Source organism: Odocoileus virginianus, chromosome 10, assembly GCF_023699985.2.
Source record: "Odocoileus virginianus isolate 20LAN1187 ecotype Illinois chromosome 10, Ovbor_1.2, whole genome shotgun sequence".
Lineage (NCBI taxonomy): Eukaryota > Metazoa > Chordata > Mammalia > Artiodactyla > Cervidae > Odocoileus > Odocoileus virginianus.
Genome location: NC_069683.1, coordinates 2,000,904 through 2,025,372, shown reverse-complemented (window position 1 = coordinate 2,025,372; position 24,469 = coordinate 2,000,904). Strand labels below are relative to the sequence as shown.

Genomic DNA, 24,469 nt, shown 5'->3' with positions numbered 1-24,469 from the left:
GATGTTTCTAAGGAAAATGGCTTTATATTTGAGATCACAAACAGATGTTAAAAGTTTCCTACAAACCCTGAAATTCAGAAAGGGAGCTATGATGTTTCTACCTAGTCCTGTAGTACATTCTAAACAAACCAACAAAATAAATTAGGGGATGCAGTCTCCCTTTGTGGGTCTAACCGTCACTCCACCGTTTATGTGAGACACCTGATTACGATGAGCAGAGAAGTGCAGGTGCTGGAGGGTGGCGCAGCGGAGTGGAAAGGGGGCTGAACTGGGGCTGAGACGATGCCTAGCTCGCAGGTCTAACTCTAAACTCTCTGAGCCTTTCCCATCCTCATTTGCAAGAATTAAAACAGTGGGAACTTCTAGAGGTCCTTCCCGTTCTAACTGGCTGTGATGGTGTGATTTCTTGATACTTACTTTTGTCCTAGGCGCGACAGATGAAGGTACAAGGCGACAGTAAGGAGAGCCTGCTTGTTCAGGCTATGGACTAGAAGTCACCATCCAGAAAGCCTTCATGCTGGAGAAGCTCCTTCCCCACCCTCGGAGCTCTGTATGGTGAAACACAACGTGGGTTTGTGCTCTTGCAAATATAAAGGCAGAGAAAACGACCTTGTCACACAGCCAATCTCAGGGGAAACATTTAGCAGTGAGTGAGTGGAAATCTCATGAGGCTCTGGGTCCCAGACTGGTCCTCCTAGCCTGAACCTGACTGGGAGATGCCAGAGGATAATGTTTGCATGCACTTTAGCTGAGCGTATTTATGAAGGCAAGGGAGGATGGAAACTTAGAAGGAGGAGCAGCTAGCCAGCAAGTCAGCAGTGCCCCAGGCAAGTTGCGTGTGTGCATGCTGAATCACTTAAGTCGTGTCTGACTCTTTGTGAGCCCGTGGACTGTAGTTCACCAGGCTCCTCTGGCCTTGGGATTCTCCAGGTAAGAAGACTGGAGTGCATTGGCCATGCATTCTCCAGGGGATCTTCTCCACCCGGGTATCGAACCAGCGTCTCCTGTGGCTCCTGCATGGCAGGCAGATTCTTTACTGCTGAACCATCAGGGAAGCCTCACAGACAAGTTAGGCAGTGCAGATGAAAACTTCCCTAAAGTCTCCGGCCTATGTGGTGTCAGAACCTTGTGCAAGCTTTCTCTATCTCTTTCATAAAAACCTGGAAATCAGTCTGTTTCTCAATTCTTTTAAACAAAATACCCATTTGTTTTGCCACTACAGAGCTGGACTGGGCTGATTTGGGGAAACCTCTATTCTTATTTTTTAGAACTAAGAAGATGGTTTCATTCTCTCCTCTGCATAGTCTTCTCTGTCCTAAACACCCAGGCAGGATTACCTCTGTTTTATCAGTGCTGTCAAGCACAGTTTTTTTTTTTTGTTTTTGTTTTTGTTTTTTTAATCAATTTGGGCTCTGCAGTAACATGGTCTCCCTTCCAATCCTAGTTCTATCATCTGTTGCAGGGTGACCTTGGTCAAGTTATTCAGTCTCTCCAAAAATCAGTATATCACCTATAAAAAGAGGAGCAATAATATTGGATATCCCTCATATGAGAGTAGGGGCTTCCCAGGTGGCGCTAGTGATAAAAAACCCATCTACCAATGCAGGAGATATAAGAGACACAGGTTCGATCCCTGGGTTGGGAAGATCCCCGGAGGAGGGCATGGCAACCCACTCTAGTATTCCTGCCTGGAGAATCTCATGGACAGAGGAGCCTGGTGGGATACAGTCCATATGGTCACAAAGACTTGGACACAACTGAGGTAATTTAGCACATACGCATATGAGAGTGCTAAAGATTACATTAGATGTTGGTGTTCAGTAGCTAGGTCATGCCCGACTCTTTGCGACCCCATAACTGCAGCACACCAGGCTTCCCTGTCCTTCACTATCTCCCAGACTTTGCTCAAACTCTTGTCCATTGAGTCGGTGAGGCCATCCAACCAGCTCATTCTCTGTCGTCCCCTTCTCCTGTTGTCAGTCTTTTCCTGCGTCAGGGTCTTTTCCAGTTAGTGCGTTCTTTGCATCAGGTGGCCAAAGTATTGGAGTTTCAGCTTCAGCATCAGTCCTTCCAGTGAATATTCAGGACTCATTTCCTTTAGGATCAACTGGTTTGATCTCCTTGCTGTCCAAGGGACTCTCAGGAGTCTTCTCTAGCACCACAATTCAAAAACATCAATTCCTCGGCGCTCAGCCTTCTTTATGGTCCAAGGTTCACTTCTGTACCTGACTACTGGAGAAACCATAGTTTTGATCATGTGAATCTTTGTCAGCAAAGTGATGTCTCTGCTTTGTAAGATGCTATCTTGGTTTGTCATAGCTTTTCTTCTAAGCGGCAAGCATTTTTTAATTTCATGGCTGCAGTCACCATCTGCAGTGATTTTGGAGTCCAAGAAAATGAAATCTATTACTATTTCCATTTTTTACCCCATCTATTTGCCATTACGTGATGAGACTGGATGCCATGATCTTAGTTTTTTGAATGCTGAGTTTTAAACTTGCATTTTCACTCTCCTATGAATAGCATAGAATTCACCATTTTAAAGTGTACAAATTTTTTTGTATTTACAATGTTATGCCATAATCACAAGAACCTTATTCCTGAATATTTCTATTGCCACAAAAATAAACCTCATATATGTTGGTAAGTCCCATTCTTCCTATTCCTAAATCCCCTGTCACTGAGTAATCAAAACTTTGTTTTTTTTTATATTCCCAGTCTAGGTATTTTATTTAAGTGGGCACATATAATTTTTGTCATTTTATGTCATTTTCTTTCACTTAGCATAATACTTTTGAAGATCTTCCATGTGGTAATACTTTTTAATCTTCATTGTATTTTATGGCTGAATAATATTCCATTGTATAGATATACCACAGTGGGTTCATTATCTGATGAATATTTGGGGTCTTTTAACCTTTGGGCAATTGTTAATAATATTTCTATGAATATTCATATACAAATTTTTGCTGAACATACATCTTCAGTTCTCTTGGGTATATATTCAGAAGTGAAATTGCCAGGTTATATGGTAACTCTGTGTTTGACTTTCTGAGAACCACCAAATGGTTTTCAACAGCAGTTACATCATTTTTCATTCCCACCAGTGAGGTATTAGAGCTATTCTTCCACAACTATTGCTTTGACATTTCTGGATTTTTTTTTTGCAATTCCATATGAATTTTAGGATTGGCATTTCAGTTTTTGCAAAAAAAAAAAAAAAAAAGCTACTGGGATTTTGAAAGAAATTATATTGGTCCTCTCAAACAAAGTTAGTGGATGTGATGGAATTCCAGTTGAGCTATTTCATGTCCTAAAAGATGATACTGTTAAAGTGGTGCACTGTTAAAATGCCAGCAAATTTATAAAACTCAGTAGTGGCCACAGGACTGGAAAAGGTCAGTTTTCATTCCAATCCCAAAGAAAAGCAATGCCAAAAATGTTTAAACTACAGCACAATTGCACTCATCTCACACACTAGCAAAGTAATGCTCAAAATTCTCCAAGAAGGCTTCAACTGTACGTAAACTGAGAACTCCCAGATGTTTAAGATGGATTTAGAAAAGGCGGAGGAACCAGAGATCAAATTGCCAACATCCAGTGGATCATTGAAAAAGCAAGAGAGTTCCACAAAAACATTTGCTTTTGTTTTGTTGACTACGCCAAAGCCTTTGAGTGTGTGGATCACAACAAACTATGGAAAATTCTTCAGGAGATGGGAATACCAGACCACCTTACCTGCCTCCTGAGAAATCTGTATGCAGGTCAAGAAGCAACAGTGAAAACCAGACATGGAACAACAGACTGGTTCCAAACTGGGAAAGGAGTACATCAAGGCTGTATATTGTCACCCTGCTTATGTAATTTATATGCAGAGTACATCATGAAAAATGCTGGACTGGATGAAGCACAAACTGGAATCAAGACTGCTGAAAGAAATATCAATAACCTCAGATAGGCAAATGACACCACTGTTATGGCAGAAAGCAAAGAGGAGCTAAAGAGCCTCTTGATGAAAATGAAAGAAGAGAGTGAAAAAGTTGGCTTAAAGCTCAGCATTCAGAAAACAAAGATCATGGCATTCAGTCCCATCACTTCTTGGCAAATAGATGGGGAAACAATGGAAACAGTGACAGACTTAATTTTCTTGGGTTCCAAGACCACTGTTGATGGTGACTGCAGCCATGAAATTCAAAGACACTTGCTCCTTGGAGGAAAAGCTATGAACAACCTAGACAGCATATGAAAAAGCAGAGATATTACTTTGCCAATAAAGGTCCCTCTAGTCAAAGCTATGGCTTTTCCAGTAGTCATGTATGGATATGAGAGTTGGACCATAAAGAAAGCTGAGTGCTAAAGAATTGATGCTTTTGAACTGTGGTGTTGGAGAAGACTCTTGAGAGTCCCTTGGACTGCAAGGAGATCCAACCAATCCATCATAAAGGAGATCAGTCCCGAATATTCATGGAAAGGACTGATGCTGAAGCTGAAACTCCAATATTTTGGGCACATGATGTGAAGAGTTGACTGATTGGAATAGACCCTGATACTGCGAAAGATGCTGGCAAGAGGAGAAGGAAATGACAGAGGATGAGATGTTTGAATTGCATTACTGACTTGATGGACTTGAGTTTCAGCAGGCTATAGGAGTTGGTGATGAACAGGGAGGCCTGGTGTGCTGCAGTCCATGGGTCGCAAATAGTCAGATATGACTAAGTGGATGAACTGAACTGAACTGAGATCACTTTGGGTAGTATTAGCATCTTAATGATATTGTTTTCCTTCCCATGAACATCAGATGCCTTTCTACTTATTTACATCTCTAATTTCTTTCCACTTATTTTCTATTTATCACAATCATACAGCCACTCCGTAAGTGCCCACACCCAAGACACTGGAGCCAGTGTTGCAGAAGGAATGCCCCTGCACTGGACCCCAGAGCAGTGTTTGCTCGCTGCCTGGTCTTTGTCCAGACACTAGCTCTGTGGCTGTCGTATAGACACCCATGTCTAGAGCACCAGTGCCCACGCCTCACACCCTGGAGCTGCTGTGGCTTGGCCACTGCCCCCCTCCGTCAGTGCCCAAGCTCAGGCCATGTAGTTAGGCAACTTCAAGCCAAGGATCTCCACAGTTTGCCATAAAACCACTACAGACTAAGGATAACAAGGACAAATTTCCCTACAGGTTTCAGAAAGAATGTGGTCTTGCTGACATCTTAATTTCAGACATGTAGACCTGTGTGATAGAAGAAATTTCTGTTGTTTTAAACTATCAAGTTTGTGGTACTTGGTATAGCAGCCCTAGATAACTGACACAGTGGCCTTTAGTTTGGCAGTTGGTTTTTACATAAAACAGCAGAAACTTAAATAATAAAAGAAAAAGTAAATTGGACTTTATCGACAGTAAAAACATTTGTATTTCAAATTATACCATCACTAAAGTGAGTGTATAACCCAAGGATGGGAGAATATATTTGCAAATCATGTATCTGATAAGAAATATTATAGCTGTATAGTAAGAAGACAAGTATGTGTGTATATATGTATAGGTATATTTTTTCATGGATTGGAAGACTTTAATATATCAGTTTCTTCATATTTATTTACAGATTCAACCTGATCTCAATAAAAATTCAAGCAAGAATTTTGGAAACATTCAAGCTGAAAGATTCATATGAAGAGGTAGAGCTACTAGAATACTTAAAGTAATTCTTAAAAAGAAGAGCGAAGTTGAAATATGCTCCTTAACTGATTTCACGACTTACTCTAAAGTTACATTAATCAAGAAAGTGTATTTTGGTGAAACAATAGACACATAAATCGTTTGAACAGAACAGAGATTTCGTCAATAGAAACATACAATATAGCAAACTAGTCTTTGCCATAGCAATTAAATGGAAAAGTGATATTCTTTTTAGCAAATAGTGCAGCAATAGTTGATGTCTATATACAAAAACAAATGAACTTCAGAGTGTACCTGATATCTAAAACAATAATTAATTCAAGATGGATACCACTTAAATGTGGAACATAAAATTATAGAACTTTTCCAATAAATACAGAAGAACATGGGAAAGTTTTGAGCTTGGCGTTGAATTTGTTAGAGCTGTGCTGTGTGCTTAGTTGCTCAGTCGTGTCCGACTCTTTGCGACCCTGTGGACCCCAGGCTCCGCTGTCCACGGGGATTCTCCAGGTAAGCATACTGGAGTGGGTTGCCATGGCTTCCTCCAGGGGATCTTCCCAACCAAGGGATTGAACCCAAGTCTCCTGCATGGCAGGTGGATTCTTAACCGTCTAAAGGATGGTCTATGAAAGAGCAAAGTGACCAATTTTACTTATCAAAATCAGAATTTTTGTTCTATAAAAGAAAGCATAGGCTGGGAGAAAATATTTGCAAATCACATTTCTTTGCATATAATATTTTCAATTTACATATAAATGATTATTTACATTTTTTCCAGCTTTATTGAGGATGAATGATAAAAATTCAGTCTATTTTAGGTGTACTATGTAATGTTTATATAGGTGTAAAATTGTGAAATTATTACCATAAGATAATTAGCATATTTATCACCTCCCAGAGTTACCATTGATTTCGTAGCCTGAGAACACTTGAGGTCTGCTCATTCAGGGCTGTGCCCAGAGCTCTGTATGAGCGGGGACGTTGCCGGTGCAATGACACTTCTGAGCGTCTTTGATGCGGGCGCTCCGAGTGGCTGTGTACTTGGGCCTGGGTGTGCAGAGCTCACATCCTGCAGTCCTGGGTGCAGGCTAGCCTGCACTCACAGTGGTCCTGGTGACTGAAGTGTGGTGTGTGCAGAGCAGCCATGGAGCCAGAATCTTGAGTGCAGACACAAGGAGAATTGCCCCAGAACCAGTGTTCCGAGAAGGGCTGGCTCCAAGGTCCACGGCAAGCGGAGGGTTGGAGGAGGCCGTGAGCCCAGGGCTCAGAGCAGTCCAGCCGTGGCTCTTGCCCTGGGGGAGGGTCCGGGGGTGGGGTCAGTGTCTCCCTCTCCAGAGTCTGCAGCCGTTGGTTACCTCAGTGGCTTAAGTGGTAGGAGTCCTCTGTGGAATCTACATTAATGAACACTGTGGGGTTCACGGGGGTCCCCATCGCAAAAGCTGTGGGGAGTGGTAGTGTCGCCGCTGAGACCCTCAGTGGCAGAGGTTGCGTGGGGTCCTCACGGTGGGCCCTGCAGCCGGCGGCACTCAGCCTGTGACCGACCCTGACACCGACACTCCGCTTTGTTCCCAGCCAGACGCCTCATCTCTGCCGATCTCCCACAGTGACCTTTTCTCTGTACTTACTCTCCCTTTTTCATCCTTCACTGTGTTACTGCAGATTCCTAACTGGACTCCTGAGCCCTCCCAGAGCCATTCCTGTCTGCAGTTATCGACGTAACTGTTGTTTTACTTGGGAGGATAAATGTACTCTCTTATCTTGTTGATGTCACTGTATAAAGAATTTATTTTATAGAATATATAGAATGTCCTTTAAAGGCAAAATAAAAAAAACCAACTCAATTAAAAATGCGTGAAGGATCTGAACCTTTACAAGAGAATATATTCAGACGAGAAGTACACATAATTGTGCTCAATAGAATTTTTCATTAAGAAAATAAATACTGAAACCACAAAGACATACTGCTCTGAATTTGTTAAAATGGCAAAAAATCCTGATAGTGTTAAATACTAGTAAAGATTTGAACCTCACTCATTGATTTGCTATGGTAATGCAAAAAGGTACAATCACTTTTCAGGACAGTTTGGCAATTTCTTATAACATTATGTATGGATTTACCGTATGATCCAGTGCTTGCACTCTTTAACTATTTACCATAGTGAACTGAAAACTTATGTTTCACGAAATCCTGTTTGTCAGTGTTTACTGCAGCTTTACTGAGATTCACCCAAACTAGAAGCAAACAGATATACTCGTAAAGGTGAATGGCTAAACAAACTCTAGTATTTATAGATATAACTGGAATATTATCCAGTAATAAAAAAGAGGTGAGCTATTGATTTCTACAAAACATAGATGATTTTAAAGTGTTTTTCTTTGTGGCTAAGCTGGTAAAGAATCTGCCTGCAATGTGGGAGACCTGGGTTCGATCCCTGGGTTGGGAAGACCCCCTGGAGAAGGGAAAGGCCACCCATTCCAGTATTCTGGCCTGGAGAATTCCGTGTATAATCCATGGGATCACAAAGAGTTGGACACGACTGAGCAGCTTTCACTTTCACTTTTGATAAGAAAAAGAGACCAAAACACTTCACATTATCAGATTCTATTTGTATGACATTTTGAAAAAGGCAAAACTGTAGAGATGGAAAATAATTCAGTGGTAATCAGGGGCTAGGGGAACAGGGAGCTATTGTCTATAAAAGGGACACTATGGGAATTTTTGAGTGATGAAATTATTCTGTATGTTTTCAAGATGGCAGATACATGAATGTGTGCATTCATCAAGGCCCGTAGAACTGCTTGTCATGAAGAGTGACCTGTTAATGTTACAAACAAACAAATGGAATCAATTTGGAGGTTGGAAAACCCCAGGATAGAAGGAAGACTATTACAAAAGAATCTAAGTCCCTGAAAGGGGAGGGGAAAAAAAGATTTAGCTAATGTCAAAAAAATGTATTAACTGGAAATTGTCAACCCCATAGTCTAAAAGTAAAAGGAACTCTATGACAAGACTGAGTTGGGTACCAGTTGACAATCTTGGAATGACTTTACCTGATACTAGAGTTGAACAAATACATAAAAAAAAGTTGGTCAGACAAATAAGAGAGAATGCTGAAATAAAGTGGGTTATATCAGAGACTTCAGTATAAAGTTATATTTAGTGTGTGCTCTCTGGTTTTCTTGCTTTTGAAAATTGTAATGTGACCATACTTTTTCTACCAAATGACTTACTGAAGGCAGAAATATGAACTCCTTTATGATGCTGTACTAGCATAGCTCTGAAAAAATACTAATCACTGTGCCATACACCTGAAGGCAAATAATTAATATTGTAAATCAACTCTAGTTCAGTTAAGAAAAAACACAACAAAAAAGAGCCAAAATGTATATCTTTATTAAAAAAAAAAAAACTATATCATGTTTTTCTTCATTTTAGAATTCCACTAGTCTTTTAAGCTAGAGAAGTGAAAAATGCTAAATTTATATTCTGATAGCATAATTAATTATTTTTAACTATAACCTAGCTATCGTCCATTTGACTCCTTTACCAAATTTCTCACACCTGTGTGTATGTGTACACACAAGATCCTTTCATGTGCTTCTTTTGATGAGTTTGACCCCTCTCTTATAAATACACTTGCATAGAATATGGTGGAGAAAATACGACCATATGAATAAATGAAGGATAATTAATAAAATTTGACAAACAAGATCTAAAAAACCTCAAGGTCTCCTTTTGCCATCCTCATTCAGATATTATTTATCTGGACACATTATTTTCTTTTTTCTAAGTGACAGGTTTTGAGAAGAAAGGTATTATCTCCGTAATTTTCATGTAGTGTGAGCAGTAAAATATGATTTAATGCGATGATCTGACAGAAATTATGCAGGTTATTGTCGATTCTACACCTTTAAGACATGAAACGTAGAGACAATTTTGCCTTCTCAACAGCTTTCTTAAAAGCTCTCTTGACTTTGTTTCTTAGGCTGCAGACCGCGGGAGTCAGCCTGGGGATGACCGTCGTACAGAACGTGGGCGCCATTTTGTCTGCGTCGACGGAATGACTGGAGCTGGGCCGGGAGTAGGTAAGATGCTGCTGCTGAGTCGCTTCAGTCGTGTCCGACTCTGCGACCCCAGAGACGGCAGCCCCCCAGGCTCCCCCGTCCCTGGGATTCTCCAGGCAAGAACACTGGGGTGGGCTGCCATTTCCTTCTCCAGTGCATGAAAGTGAAAAGGGAAAGTGAGGTCGCTCAGTCGTGTCCGACTCTTCGCGACCTCATGGACCGCAGCCCACCAGGCTCCTCCGTCCATGGGGTTCTCCAGGCAGGGGTACTGGAGTGGGGTGCCATCGCCTTCTCCAGGAACCTCTGCAGATACACCATCATTTCACCCCAATGAACCTGACCCTTGACATTTGGCCTCCAGAACTGTCAGAAATAAATCCATGGGTTTTTTTGGCCGTGCCACACAACTTGTGGAGTAAAATGAATAAATACTGAGTCAGTGTATGATTTACAAGCGGTTTATTAGGATACGATTTTTTAGAAGTGGGAGAGGTCTTCAGGTACATTTGTCAGAGATTGGTTGGCTGCAAGTGAGCAAGCAGTTTGAAGAATTTCAAAAGAACAGGGATTATTAGATGTTAGCAGATGCAAGAAATTGGGGTCATTGTCAACTGGATGTTGGTGAATTCTCCCCTAAAGTTTTTGCAGCTTGCTTTTTTTATATAATTTGGAATTTCTGGAGCTGTCATAATGCTCATTAAAATAATTTAAAAATCAAGTTTCAAAGCTTTATTTCCAGTGCAATAACCAGGTTAAGCTACTGCTCAAAGAGATTTTCCATTCAAGTTGAGAAAAAGATATGAACAGGTGAGTAAATAAATATAAGAGCTGCATGCTGATAATGACTATGGAGATGAGAGAGCAGGCTTAGAAAAAAAACTCCATGGGAGGGAAGTGACTATTTCATAAAGTAGCTCATGGCAAGCCTCTATGATCTCCCAAGTGGGTAAAATTTAACTATGAATCTGAAGTGAGTGGAAGAATATTCCATGCAGTGGAAACATCAGTGCAAAGAAGGTGAGACAAGGGCGAGTTCGGAGTGGTCCAGATTTGGTAGAAATCAGTGTAAATGAAGTAGAGTGAATGAATTGAATATTGGTAAGACATGAGATAGCTGAGTAGAATATAAATGTTGGAGTGGCATCAACAATTTAAAAACATTTATTGCCAAAAAATGGGTAGCATTGTTATTATTTTCAGTGAAATTTTAAAAACAAAATGTGAAGAGTTAGTGCTCATAAGATTAAGGTAAAAATAAGTGAATCATATACATCCTTTTATTCTAATAGGGCTATTTACCTTTGGTAAATTTCACATGAATATGCTTTCTCTTTCCAAATCACTCGGTAATGACTGAAGCATTGGTTTATTAAACTGCTATAATTATTTAGCTCTAGATAAAATGTGCCAACAAAAACACATATTTCATTAAAAACCATTATTACATTTTGCCTGCATTTTAAATGGTTGGGACTATTCCTCAACTAAAGAGAGAAAAAATATGAGACAAAATCTGTATCTTTCTGTCCCAGATGGCCACTATCATTTTTTTTTAATTTTTAAAATTGATTAATTTATTGTAATTGGAGGCTACTTACTTTACAATATTGTAGTGGTTTTTGCTGTACATCGACATGAATCAGCCATGGGTGCACATGTGTTTCCTGTCCTGAATCCCCCTCCCAACTCCCTCCCCATGGCCGTTATCATTGCATGGGGCAGATTCAAAAGGGGTTAAACAGCTTTTGTAGATTCTACAGCAAGAGAACATCTAGAGAAACTTTCACCTTCTCAGCAGCTTTGTTGAACGCACTCTTGACTTCTCTGTTCCGTAGGCTGTAGACCACCGGGTTCAGCATGGGGATGAGCATCGTATAGAACACAGATGCGATTTTGTCTGTGTCCATGGAGTGGCTGGAGCTGGGCTGTACGTACATGACAATGACAGTCCCGTAAAATATGGAAACAGTAGTGAGGTGAGAAGCGCAGGTAGACAAAGCCTTCTGGCACCCCTCTTGTGAGCGCACCCTCAAAACTGTCATACATATGAACAGGTAGGAAATCAGGATTACAGAAAGTGCAAGCAAGACATTGAAGCTTGAGACAAGAACAAGAATCATTTCACTGATGCGTTTCTCAGAGCAAGAGAGAGTCATGACTGCTGGAACATCACAGAAAAAGTGATGGATCACATTGGACCCACAGAAAGAGAGACTGAACGTGTCTCCAGTGTTGACAGAAGCATTCAGAACACCACAGGCATAAGAGCCTACGACAAGACAGGCACACCTGTTTGTGGTCATGGCGGTGGTGTAATGCAGGGGCTTGCACACTGCTGCGTAGCGGTCATAAGCCATCGAGGCCAAGAGGTAACTTTCCACAGTGGCAAAGACTACGAAAAAGAACATCTGGGTGGCACACGCATGGTAGGAGATGACTTTGTCTGCTTTCAGGAGCCCAGCCATCACCTTTGGAGTGATGGTGGAGGAGTAACAAAAGTCCACCAGAGACAGGTTACAGAGGAAAAAGTACATGGGTGTGTGGAGACGAGAGTCCAGCAGGATCAACGTGGTCATCCCCAGGTTCCCAATCAGAGTGAGGAGGTAAACGAAGGTGAAGATTACAAAGAGAGGAACCTGCAGCTGTGGGTCAGCTGTGAGTCCGAGCAGGATGAAATCGGTTACCTCGGTGCTATTCTTCATGGATTTAAGAATCACAAGATGCTCTCGTAAGGAAAATAAGGGAGAGGGTGATGCAGAAAGAAGAGCTGCACAGAAATTGAAATGCACAAACTTCATATTATTATAATAGAATTCACAGAGAAGATTCTTCATGGACACCTTTCCAACATGTAAATTTCCTATATGAAAAATCTGAGTTACAGGAAGGGGTGATGAGCTTGGAGGGTTATATGCCTGGAGTGCATTGATCTCTAAATCAGATTTTTGAGTCTTCCAAGAGGTCGAGCTAGTGGTAAAGAACCTGCCTGCCAATGCAGAAGAGGTAAGAGATGCCACTTGGATCTCTGGGGGCAGAAGATCCCCTGGAGAAGAGCATGGCAACCCAGTCCAGTATCCTCACCTGGAGAAGTCCATGGATGGGGAGCCTGGCAGGATACAGTCCATGGGGTCGCAAAGAGTCGGACACGACTGAAGTGAATTAGCAGCCCAAGAGCTTATGCTTTTATAGTGCTCGTGTGTATTTATTTAATACTCTCATTATTCTTATTAAATTGATAGTTGTTATGACTATATATATTAGTAACATGGCAACAGAGAGATTGAGTAATTTATTCAAGTTTACATGGCTATTAAGAGAGCAATGCTTTAGAGTCATCAGAATGGTTTTCATAGTAAATGACATTAATGAATTTGAATTAGTTTTAATTTTATTCAATTTACATTTGATTATTGTATCCATTCTACCAAGTTTTATGCTTGGGATGACACAGTAGAGTAAGTCACAGATATATGTATAGATGCAGTGAGATGCATGCAGCATTAGAGACAAATACCACCAGCCAAATCAGGTCTGAAGGGAGGGGATGGAACTGGGGTAAGATACTGAGTTCCGAGGAGACAGGCGCATGCACTCCCTATAAACCCTGCCGTTGACTACCTGGGAGACCTCTGTCCTAAACCGAGTTTCCTGAAGCTCCTTTTATCGATCAATAAAATGAAGGTGATATTGGAACCTACTTCAGAATTCTTGTGAGCGTTAAATAAAATAATCATGACAAGCAGTTCACACAGTGTGGGTGTTCAGTGCCATCTTGATGAGTGCTATCTATAATCTTATAATTAAGATAGAATGATGGAGCCTATTTAGAAAAGGTTGGTGACAACATGCAGGGCTTTAAGGCGTGGATGGGTTTTTAAGTATTGTAGTTTTATTTTTTGATTTCCACTTTTTTCATGCACTATGTGCACTTGGACCTTTCTTTCTTTCTTTCTTTCTTTTTTTCCCACAGTGTTTCCCACTCTGTCTTCTTGTCTTATGTTATTGGCTTTGCCAACTACTGTATGCAAGAAGCCAGGGATCTGCAAGACTTGTTTTGTTTAAGTACTTTTTTTAGTTTGATACGCATTTTAGCTTGTGTTGAATGACTCCTATCTTAGACTCATTCTTAGAGTCATTACTGTCAACTTTTAGCTGGACTGCAGATACTGAGGGTTGAAAATTCATGTCTGTGGCATTGCCTTTAACCCTGCAGATTGTTCAAGAGCAAGACAAATGTTTTAAGTCAATTAGTTTGTACATTAAGTCTTTGAGAGGGCATACATTTTCTGTTAACTACTACTTGTTACCATTTTCTACCTGGCCCTTCCACACATTCCTTCATGTGTCTGAATTGATTGTATTTGTATATAAACATATCACTCAAATCATAGTATAAGCTATAATTTCTTGTCTAGCATTTGCTATATTTTATGAGGATAGGTAAATTCCTATTGGGCCCAAATGGACAATCCAGTAAAATAAAAATTCTTAATTTAGTCACATGCACACAATACTTGTCACCACATTAGAGAACATAAACACACATTCTAGTATTAGAATGTGGACATATTTGGAAGCCATTATTTAGACTGCTACAATGGGAATGAAAAAAGTATATAATAGATAAATTATCTATAGAATTAGAGATTATTGAATCTGAGGTGTCTTCATAGATCATGTGGCCAAATTCCTAGTTGTGTCTATTAATCAAAAGAAATGCAAAAAGAAGTACTAACTTGTCCAAAGTCATACATGTAGAATGAATCCATTCCCAAATCACATTTATGGGGATTAGTGACAGCTCTGACATAATGCTTATGTGCTAGTTTATCTCTCAGCTAGACAGAAATCAGACAAGACAGACAAGTGGGCAGGCAGATAGATAGAAATATAGAGGATGGATGGATGGATGACTGGGTGATGAATGGATGGATGGATGGATAGAGAGATAGGCGATTAGACAGGAGAAGGAGAGTTTGTGCATACATATTCATATCCATGTCCATATAAGCTCCTAAGATCCCCTGGAGGAGCGCATGACATAGAAAAACAACATGCATTTATGACCATGCGTTTATGACAACATGCGTTTATGAATCAGAGCATCATTTAATCTAGGTTTTTGCTCAGTCTCTGAAGGAAAGCAGCTTGACATATCCTAAATATTACTGTACTACCTCCTGACTGAAATATTTTTACATTTAAATACTAGATCCATATGATGATTTCAGAAAAGTATTCAAAGAGCCAGATATGAGCTCAGAAACTCATAAAATATGTGACTGCTTCTGCATGAATTGCATTTTTCACTAAAAATGAATATTGAATATAGGAGCTTACTGTGTTCTTTGAGAAAATTAAAAGGCAATCTTGAAATATGAATCTGAAGTCAGAAATCATCCTCAAAATTATTTGGGGATTTTGTCTCTCACGATCTGCTTCAAAGTTCCAATGTCCCTGAATCATAAAGAAATGAAGAAAAGATAATTATATAGAGCTAGGAAGCTTGAGTTCAAGTCTCACATCTACTGGGTTGTTCTGAGTATTTGGAAGAGTTCTTTACCTTCTGCCAAGTTCAGCCTTTTTATTTATGACATTTAAAAAAGAAATAATAAAATTGTCACTCCCACATACTTTGCAGTATTTTGCCTATAAAGAGCAAATGAGAGTTGGTCTATAAAAGACCTTAGACCTCTTCCTTTCAACAAGAATGAATACAATTTTTACCATAGGGCATTTCCCCTGCTGTCTCTAAAGACTCTCTATAAATAGCTTAAGGAAAGGCCAATGTGTTGACTAAAATGTATTAGCATTCACCTGAATAAATGGTGAACAAATGGCCTCTGCTTGGAGTCTAGCCTTTCAAAACTAATGCCATTAAAAAAAAAATAATGCCGTGTGGTGTCATCATAAGATTTAGAGACTAATAAATGGGAACCAGGAGAAAACTATAAAGATACATTGCTCTTGGGGGAGCAGGTGTCCTATGAGGGTAACTAATTTTTCTTTCCTCACGTATCTGGGGAAGAAACAATTCAACTGCCTACAGGGACATAGCTTGGTATGTTGAGGAGCACATGGATGTATTTTTCAGCAACTCATGTCACCCTCCCCCCATATTTTATTAAGATGTAATTTATGTACATGAACAGCAGATTTAATCCATTTAATTTATTGTGACTGTTGAGACTTGAACTATCATTTCAGTTCAGTTCAGTCGCTCAGTCGTGTCCAACTGTTTGTGACCCCATGGACTGCAGCACACCAGGCTTCCCTGTCCATCACTGACTCTTGGAGCTTTCTCAAACTCATGTCCATTGAGTCAGTGATGCCATCCAACCATCTCATCCTCTGTCATCTCCTTCACCTCCTGCCTTCAAACTTTCCCAGCATCAGTCTCTACTAAAATTTTATTTTGTATTTATGGACAAAACATTTTCCTTTTTCACCTTTCCATCTTTTAAATATTCTAGCCAAAGATTAGGCTACTGCATGTGTTAGGAGACTGACAAATAATGTCTTTATCTCTTTTATGGGTTTGCATTGAACACACAGATGTGGCACAGGGATAAGAAAGATGGGAATTAAATCAACTTTAATATTGATAACTTAAAATTTTGGTTTAGGTCTCTAGGAAGATGGGTTTTTTTCGATCTTGAATTACCCTCTTGTGCAGGCTAGTGGTACCCTAGCTACAAACCCATGGCAATCATTTTGTCTGTGTAGAGTACCAGCTCTTACAATGAGGGCTTATTTTTGCTGCTAGAATATGTTCAGTCTATGTATGAACCATATAATTTCTCTGGTGGCAGCCATCAGTAGTTGGCAGATAGAGGCAGAGTGATAAATCCCTCAGATTCTTCATCTTGCAGGCAGTAAAGCTCTGAGGCATGTCTATGTGGTCTTCAAGTGACCCCTGGTGTAACTGAGGCCTAGTCGTCCACATGGGCAGCACACTCACTCAGGTCGCCTGTATTGGCCACGCTTCTGTTCCTGATTCACTTGCTTGCGGCTCAATCAGTGCTTTCTTCTGTTAACTCTAACATACAACTATTTGAAATGAAATCCCCCTCTCCTTTTTTTAGCCACATCACTCAGCTTGCGGGATCTTAGCCCCCCAACCAGGAATTGAACCCGGGACCTCAGCAGTGAGAATGCAGAGTCCCAACCGCTGGAGCCGAGGGAATTCCCTGAAATGAAATCCTCGACTCTGGTCTGCTTATGGAAAATCTAACCTAATATTTATCCTAGGATTAGTGGTCTCCCCTTTGATGGGCAGTTCCTACCATTACTTTTTCTACATAATTAAAGCAGGATAGAAAATCAAAAGACACCTTTGCTGCAGATAAGAATGAAGAAAAAGAACAAATTACACTCTACTCCTCTCCCAATTTCTGCAGTCTGATGAATTAATCTCTTGCCTCCTGCTGAAGCACTTTCACTGAACTTCTGCACCTGTGGATAGTATACTAACTTTTGATTTTTGTACCTCTGATAATGTTTGATTTTTCCATCATATTCAAATAGTTTATCTGGCTATGGAAATCTAGCCTGATATTTATTTTGTCCTATTTTTTTTAAAGCTATCAGGCCACTGAATAATCACTTCAATTTTTTTAAAATAAGAAAACTGATTTAGGACAATTATTATTATTACTCTGTTATGTTTCTCTCTGCAACAGGTTGAATTTTTTTTTTCTCTCTTCCTCCCAGTTCATATGTTGAAGTCCTAATACACAGTGCCATGACATCTGGAGGTGTGGCATTGAGAGGCATCTAGAGTTAGATTTTATCATGAAGGTGGGGAGATAATAAGGTGGGGACTACATGCCTTTAAAAAGGAAGGAAGAGACATTAAGAGCTGTCTCTCTTCACCATGTGAGGATATAGCAAGAAGTTGGCCATCTGCAAGACTGAAAGGATGCTCTTATCAGATATAAATGGACCAGCTACTCGACCTTGGACTTCTCAGCTTTTTGAAGTGCAAGAGATAAATGTTTATTGTATAATCTATGGTATTTTCTTATAGCAGTATAAGTATCTAAACTAGATACTTTCTTTGGCATCTAAAAAGTTTGATCTTTGTACTTATTTTTAATTTAATTTAAAAATAAAAATTATATAAATGTAAGGTATAAAACACAAAGATTTATATATAGTGAAATGATTATAGCAGTCAAGATTATTAACACATCCATATCCTACATTCATTGTAGGACTACATTTAATTGTCATTTATTATACTTTTCAACTCCAAATCTATTGGTTCTATTTACAATGTCTTGTTGATATTCTCTATTTGTTGAAAATGCATTCTCAATATTCCTTTAAACCTTTATTCTATATTTAATTAAATTCTTTAAGGATACTTAAAATAATTGATGTAAAATCTTTCACTAATAAGTCCAATGTCTGTGCTTCTGTTAATTTCTGTTTCTATGTGGATGAAATATACTCTCATGTTTTTTAAATGTCTCTTACTTTTTTGGTTGAAAACTGGACTTTTAGAATATTACAGTGTGGTAACTCTAGAGATCAGAATCTCTCTCCTCCCAGAGTTGTTCTGCTGTTGCTGTTGTTGCTTGCTGTGAGTTGTAATCCTTTCACGGAGAGTCTTCTACACTATTTTTTAAGAGTGTATGCTTTGTTATGTGAGGTTTCAGAAGACTCTGTTGCTTTGGCTTGAGGTCACTTATGGGTTTGACATATACAAATTTTATTTTTTTGGGATACAAAATCACTGCAGATGGTGACTGCAGCCATGAAATTAAAAGATGCTTGCTTCCTGGAAGAAAAGCTATGACCAACCTAGACAGCATATTAAAAAGCAGAGACATTACTTTGCTGACAAAAGTCCATCTTGTCAAAGCTATGGTTTTTTCCAGTGGTCATGTATGGATGTGAGAGTTGGACCATAAAGAAAGCTGAGCACTGAAGAATTGATGTTTTTGAACAGTGGTGTTGGAGAAGACTCTTGAGAGTCCCTTGGACTGCAAGGAGATCCAACTAATGCATCCTAAAGGAAATCAGTCCTGAATGTTCATGAAGAACTGATGTTGAAGCTGAAACTCCATTACTTTGGCCCCCAGATGCGAAGAACTGACTCGTTGGAAAAGACCCTGATGCTGGGGAAGAGTGAAGGTGGGAGGAGAAGGGATGACAGAGGATGGGATGCTTGGATGGCATCACCGACTAGATGGACATGAGTCTGGGCAAGCTCTGGGAGTTGGTGATGGACAGGGAAGCCTGGCGTGCTGCAGTCCTTGGGGTCGCAAAGAGTTGGATATGAGTGAGCGACTGAACTGACTGAAACTCCATGATTGTCATGATTTTTATGATTTAGTGTTTGTTAATTGCTATAAATCTTTTAACATTTTTCAGAGTTATGGCAAAAATTTGATTCTGAAAATTTCTGCTTGCTCTTCTGGTGTTTCTGTGGAATTCCTTAATCAGCCATTTTTCCTGCCTTATCTCTTTTAAGAACACTGGCTATTGCATTTAGGACCCACTGAATAATCTGGGTTAATTTCCCATGTCAATACTGTTAACTTAACCACAACTGCAAATTGTTTGTCACAGAAGATAACTGTTAGTCAGCTTGGACTTCCATAACTGCATGCCACAGACTGGGTGACTTAACAACAGACGCTACTTTTCTTGTGTTACTGGAGGCTGGAAATTGCAAGATCAAAGTGCTGGACAATTCAGTTCCTGATGAGGAATCTCCGTGGCTTGCAGATGCCAATTTTTCACTGTGGCCTCACATGGTAGAGAAAGAGAGCTCTGATACTTTTCCCTCTGCTTATAAGGCAGAAGTTCTATTGGATTAGAGCCCAATTGTTATGACCTTATATAATTTCATTACCTCTTTGCCGTCCCTCTCTCCGAAACAGTCACATTAAGGGCTATGTCTGCACCATGTTAAATCTGGGGAGGACGGACATGATTCAGTCCATAACAGTAGCCATATAAAGGTCCAAGATATTGGGGACTCATTTATTTGGAGACATTATTCAGCCTCTCACAGATTTGCTTCTCGATATGCTACTATGTCCATTACAGTTTGTGTTGGGAAAAAGAGAGCTTCCTAATGTGGTCACTAAAAGATGTCGGTTAATGAAAGTGTCATCAGCCACAACAGCAAATTGAGCTAGAAAATTGAGTTTCCTCAGTCTGTCAGGAGGAGTCAGCTAGTGTGTTATACATGTGCTTTCACCCGCCCTGACATGACACATTTTTCCAAGTCCATTGTCTACAATTAGTAAATATCTCCGCTGAGTTGCAATGGGGCAGTCACATGTGAAGGAAAGCTAATGGACTGTTTGAACACCAGTATATTTGTGAAACTTGCTATACCAATTTTTGAGAATAAGAAAAGTAATATTTAACCTTAAGGGACGCCAGAAATGCCCTGGAAACTGTACTCCCCTTGGTATAGATGTCATCTGATGATCGTCCTAACAATCCTCTGACAATTGTGTGCTATTATCTCCCTCTTTACAGATGAGAAACTAGAGTTTGGAGGAGTTAAATAAATTACTTAAATTTAGGGTGACGCCATCTCCATGCATAGAACAAATGGGTGACCACTAGATTTACTGCACTAAAAAAAGTGTGATGCCTTTTGGTGGAGTGTGAGATCAGAGGCAAAAGGAGAGACGAAATCATGGATCTAATTCCTTTGTCGCAAAAAAGTTCCTAGGACAGAGCTGTGGTGGTAAGGCACATGCGGTTTTTAAAGAGGTTTTTCTGAGAGCTTTTTGAGACATCTTTGTGAAAGAGCAAGAAAAGATATGAGACAAGAATTAAATTTTAAAACACAATAAAACATCAAGCCCTGGGAAAAATAGGAAACAAGTGAAATGCATTGCAGGTGAGAACCAGCTAGTAGAACAAATTCAGAAAACAGTTTGACGTTCTTTTTCAATTAAGCACATATTTACTTTATGGCCGAGCTATCTTTCTCACAGATATTTACTTACGTGAAATAAAAACCTATATTTGCAGAAAAACTCTTTAGGGTATATGTTTATATCAGCTTTATTCATAATCACCAAACCCTAAACCAACATAATTCTCCTCAACTGAGTAACAAACAATCTAATGTCCAAAAAATGGAGTACTGCTAAAAAATTATATACGCAAAACAAGTAGTTTCCAGGGGCAGTGGCTAGGAGGAGTGGACCACGAAGAACCGTGGGTTTCATTTACATGGTAGAAGTGCTCTATAAATGGTTGGATAGCTATACATATTTAAATTATTAGAATAATACACAAAAATTTGTGGATTTTGCAGTTTTGCAATTATGCATTTAAAGAAAAAAAAGAATGGCAAGTAATACCAAAATATGCATGCATACTCGTGTGCAATAAGGTCCCCATACGGGGTGTTCAGTTACTTCCTCCCTGGGAAGGTGGGCTGAGGAGCTGTAGATGGTCCCATGGGGGCATCCCCAGAGAGAACCATGTCTCTGTAACTCAATCCTGGTTCCCTGCACCAGCCTCTGAAATACCAACAACACTCCACGCAGCATCATTTTAGAGGGGCCTGACTGCATGCCAAGCTCCTCGGTCATCGTACACTCACCCGAAAGTTAATCATCGTCATTGCAGCCAGGTCTCCCTCCTCCCTGAGGAATTGCTACGAGCCTACAACCATGGCCAAGGAAATCACCTCAAGATAAAAGTTATGTTGAATAAATTTAAAATGGTAACCCTCTCTACTGAGTTTTTCAGTAGATCTTCCCTTATTTGCTATTTACAGACACAACTCTGTAAGCCACACGGGAGTTCACAATGTTTATTTTACAAGCGAGGAGAAGGTGATGCCTGCAAGGGCACAGCAAGAATTAATGGTGGACCTGGGACTTGAACCTGGGTTCCTGGGTCCCTGTTAGTCCTGGTTCCTGAGTCCTTGTTAGAGTTTCGTCCTTGATCTCTCACTGTCTTAAGGTACTTGGAGTCTTTTGACCCCTACCTACAATTCAGCTTCTTTATCATTACTCAGGCATTATTTCATGGCTGAATTTCTGATTTCACATTCACTATTCAGGACTGACTGTTCCTTCTCTTCAACGAGTGAGATAATTATTCCATAAACACTATCAGTGAAAAGTGTAATTCATGCAAAAACAATGGGAAGCCTATTCATACTATGAATTTTATGAGCATAGAAATGATGTTTTGAACCTTTTTTCCAAAATAGTGATTTGAGATTGGAGTTTTTTTTTTTTTTTTTTTTTTGAGATTGGAGTCTTAATATCAAAATTTCCATTGGTGAGAAGTTTAGTGGTACTTATGAACACTCCTGTTGCTTCCCTAAAGAAGATGAGTGAAAAATAAGACAGATGGTGCTCTGATTGAGCAGGTAGCAATTTTTTTTCTTGTTCATTAACAGTTGGTCTCTCATTAAAGGTAAAAAAAGGAGAAGTGTGAAGTGACTATTCTTTAAATTACACAGAGAACAAAAGGAAATAAATAAATCAGCAAGATCTAACAGCAATTTAACCTTTTACCATCCTTATATTTACTAGTACCTTTATATGTGTTGACAGTGAGGTGATTAAAAGCCCCTGGATTTTGAGTAGATGAAAATTAGGCTTCAGTCTTGAATTTTTTAGACTAGCAATAGAATTGTAGAATATCATATAATCTCTCAAATCTTTTACTCCTTTAATGGCAAAATGAAAATAATAGGACTACACATTGTACACATACACACACACACTCATACACACATTTACACATAAAGTTCTTAATATTAGATCAGGATACTTTTGAAGTAGAAATTGTTCATGATAATGCATTTAAATTTCACTGCAATTTCTTTTCTGTTTGTCACTTTTCCCCTTTATTTCTCACTACTGCAGTATCTCTCATAATTCCCAAATAGCATTGATGGAGACCGAGATAGAAGTGCCACAGTTCATCCTCTTTTGACCGATCAGCTCCCCAGAACTGTAGATCCCCCTCTTTATCACGTTCGCTATCATTTACCTCACCAATGTGACTGGAAACCTGGGAGTGGTCACATTGCTTCTCTTGGGCTCTCGTCTGCACGCGTCTATGCACTTTTTCTTCAGTGACCTGTCTCTGGCGAACTCTGGTTACTCCTCAGCTGTCGCTCCCATAGTAACGGCTGGATTACTCACTGGAGACAAGGTCGTCTCCTACAATGCAGTGCCGCTCATATGTTCTTTTTCGTAGCCTTTGCAAGTGTGGAAGCTTGCCTTTTGGCCTCAGTGGCTCATGACCGCTACACAGCAGTATGGAAGCCCCTGCATACCACCACCGCCAGGACGACACATGTGTGCGCATGTCTGACCATGGGATCCTATGTTTGTAGATTTCTGAATGCCTCTTTCCATATTCTGTCCTTCTTTATGCAGGTCCCACATAGTCCATGACTTTGTGATGTTCCGGCTGTCCTGGCTCTCTAGCTCTGAGAAACACATTAGTGAAGTGGTTCTTGTTTTCACCATGAGCTTTAATGTCTCTTTTGCTCTTCTGATTATATTGATTTCCTATCTGTTAATATTTGTAAACATCTTGAAGATGCACTCAGCTTAGGGGCACTGTAAGGCTTTGTCCACCTGCGCTTCCCACCCCACCACTGTCTCCATCCTCTGTGGGACCATCATCTTCATGTACTTACAGCCCAGCTCCAGGCGCTCCACGGACACAGACAAAGTGGCATCTGTGTTCTGCTCCTGTGCTCATCCCCATGCTGAACTCTGTGGTCTATGGTCTGAGGAACACGGAGGTGCATTCACGAGAGTCACAGAGAAGGCAACATTTCCAACAGAATTCTGACACTGCAGTACGTGCAGCGTGTGCGCTCAGCTGCTCAGGCATGCCCAACTCTTTGTTGTCCCATGGACTGCAGCCCACCAGGCTCCTCTGCCCACGGAATTTTCCAGGCAAGAAGACTCGAGTGGGTTGCATTTCCTGAGACAGGGGATCTTCCCGAACCAGGGATTGAACTCACATCTCTGTTTCTTGCATTGGCAGCTGGATTCTTTATCACTAGCACCACCTGGGAAGCCCAGTTAAGAACAGTAACCTTTATTAATTCCTCTCAGATTTTCCCAAGCGGCGTTTAAATTCCTGAGATGACACCCTTATCTTTTCAAAAGTCTTATTTCTGGTAAAAATAAAGCATATTCAGAAATTCAATACCTGAATGAAGATAGCCAAGGAAAAGCATTAGAAAATTTTGGACCTGTTTGTCAAAGCTTACTTCTGATATTTGATTCATTATGTGGTAAAGTACTAATCATGTACTGATGTATTTGATTTGTCATTATTACGGGCACGTACACACTGGAATGGGAAATTTGTCAGAGGTAAATGGAGCATGGCTAGTTTTTAATAAAAATAACTTAAATTGTTAGTTGAGATATTCAGTATAAAATTGTGTCTAATAGCAATTATTTCTTTTGTGAAATAACTGTTTTAATATTCTGAATAGAAGGAAGAATTATAGTTTTTTAAAATGAAAGTATCTACTCTTTTGGCACATTTTGTTGAGAGATACATAAATATCATATCTTAAATGAATCAGTATTTCTGTCTTGACTGAGTCATTTTTGTTAAATCAACATGTTGCCATTATAATTTTTAAAAAGATAAAATAATCATCCAAACTCTATAGCGTGGTTCTATCTTTGTGTTCTACACGCTATGGATTGGACATGCTGTTTGCTATTTATTCGCTCGATTG

General features: G+C 39.8%; 1 protein-coding gene and 1 pseudogene across 1 annotated transcript; one reads left to right on the top strand and one right to left on the bottom strand.

Moving 5' to 3' along the window:
• Window positions 1-11,501: 11,501 nt before the first annotated feature.
• On the bottom strand, window positions 11,502-12,452 carry LOC110124006 (olfactory receptor 5B2-like). The gene has a single exon (XM_020872300.2). The coding sequence runs from the start codon at window positions 12,447-12,449 to the stop codon at window positions 11,502-11,504; it is 948 nt and encodes a 315-aa protein (XP_020727959.2). The 5' UTR covers window positions 12,450-12,452.
• A 7,401-nt stretch (window positions 12,453-19,853) lies between these two features.
• On the top strand, window positions 19,854-23,849 carry LOC110124007 (olfactory receptor 5B2-like; annotated as a pseudogene).
• Window positions 23,850-24,469: the final 620 nt, after the last annotated feature.

Coding starts and splice junctions, on each gene's coding strand:
- LOC110124006 (XM_020872300.2), bottom strand. CDS start 12,449: ATGAAGAATAGCACCGAGGTAACCGATTTCATCCTGCTCGGACTCACA.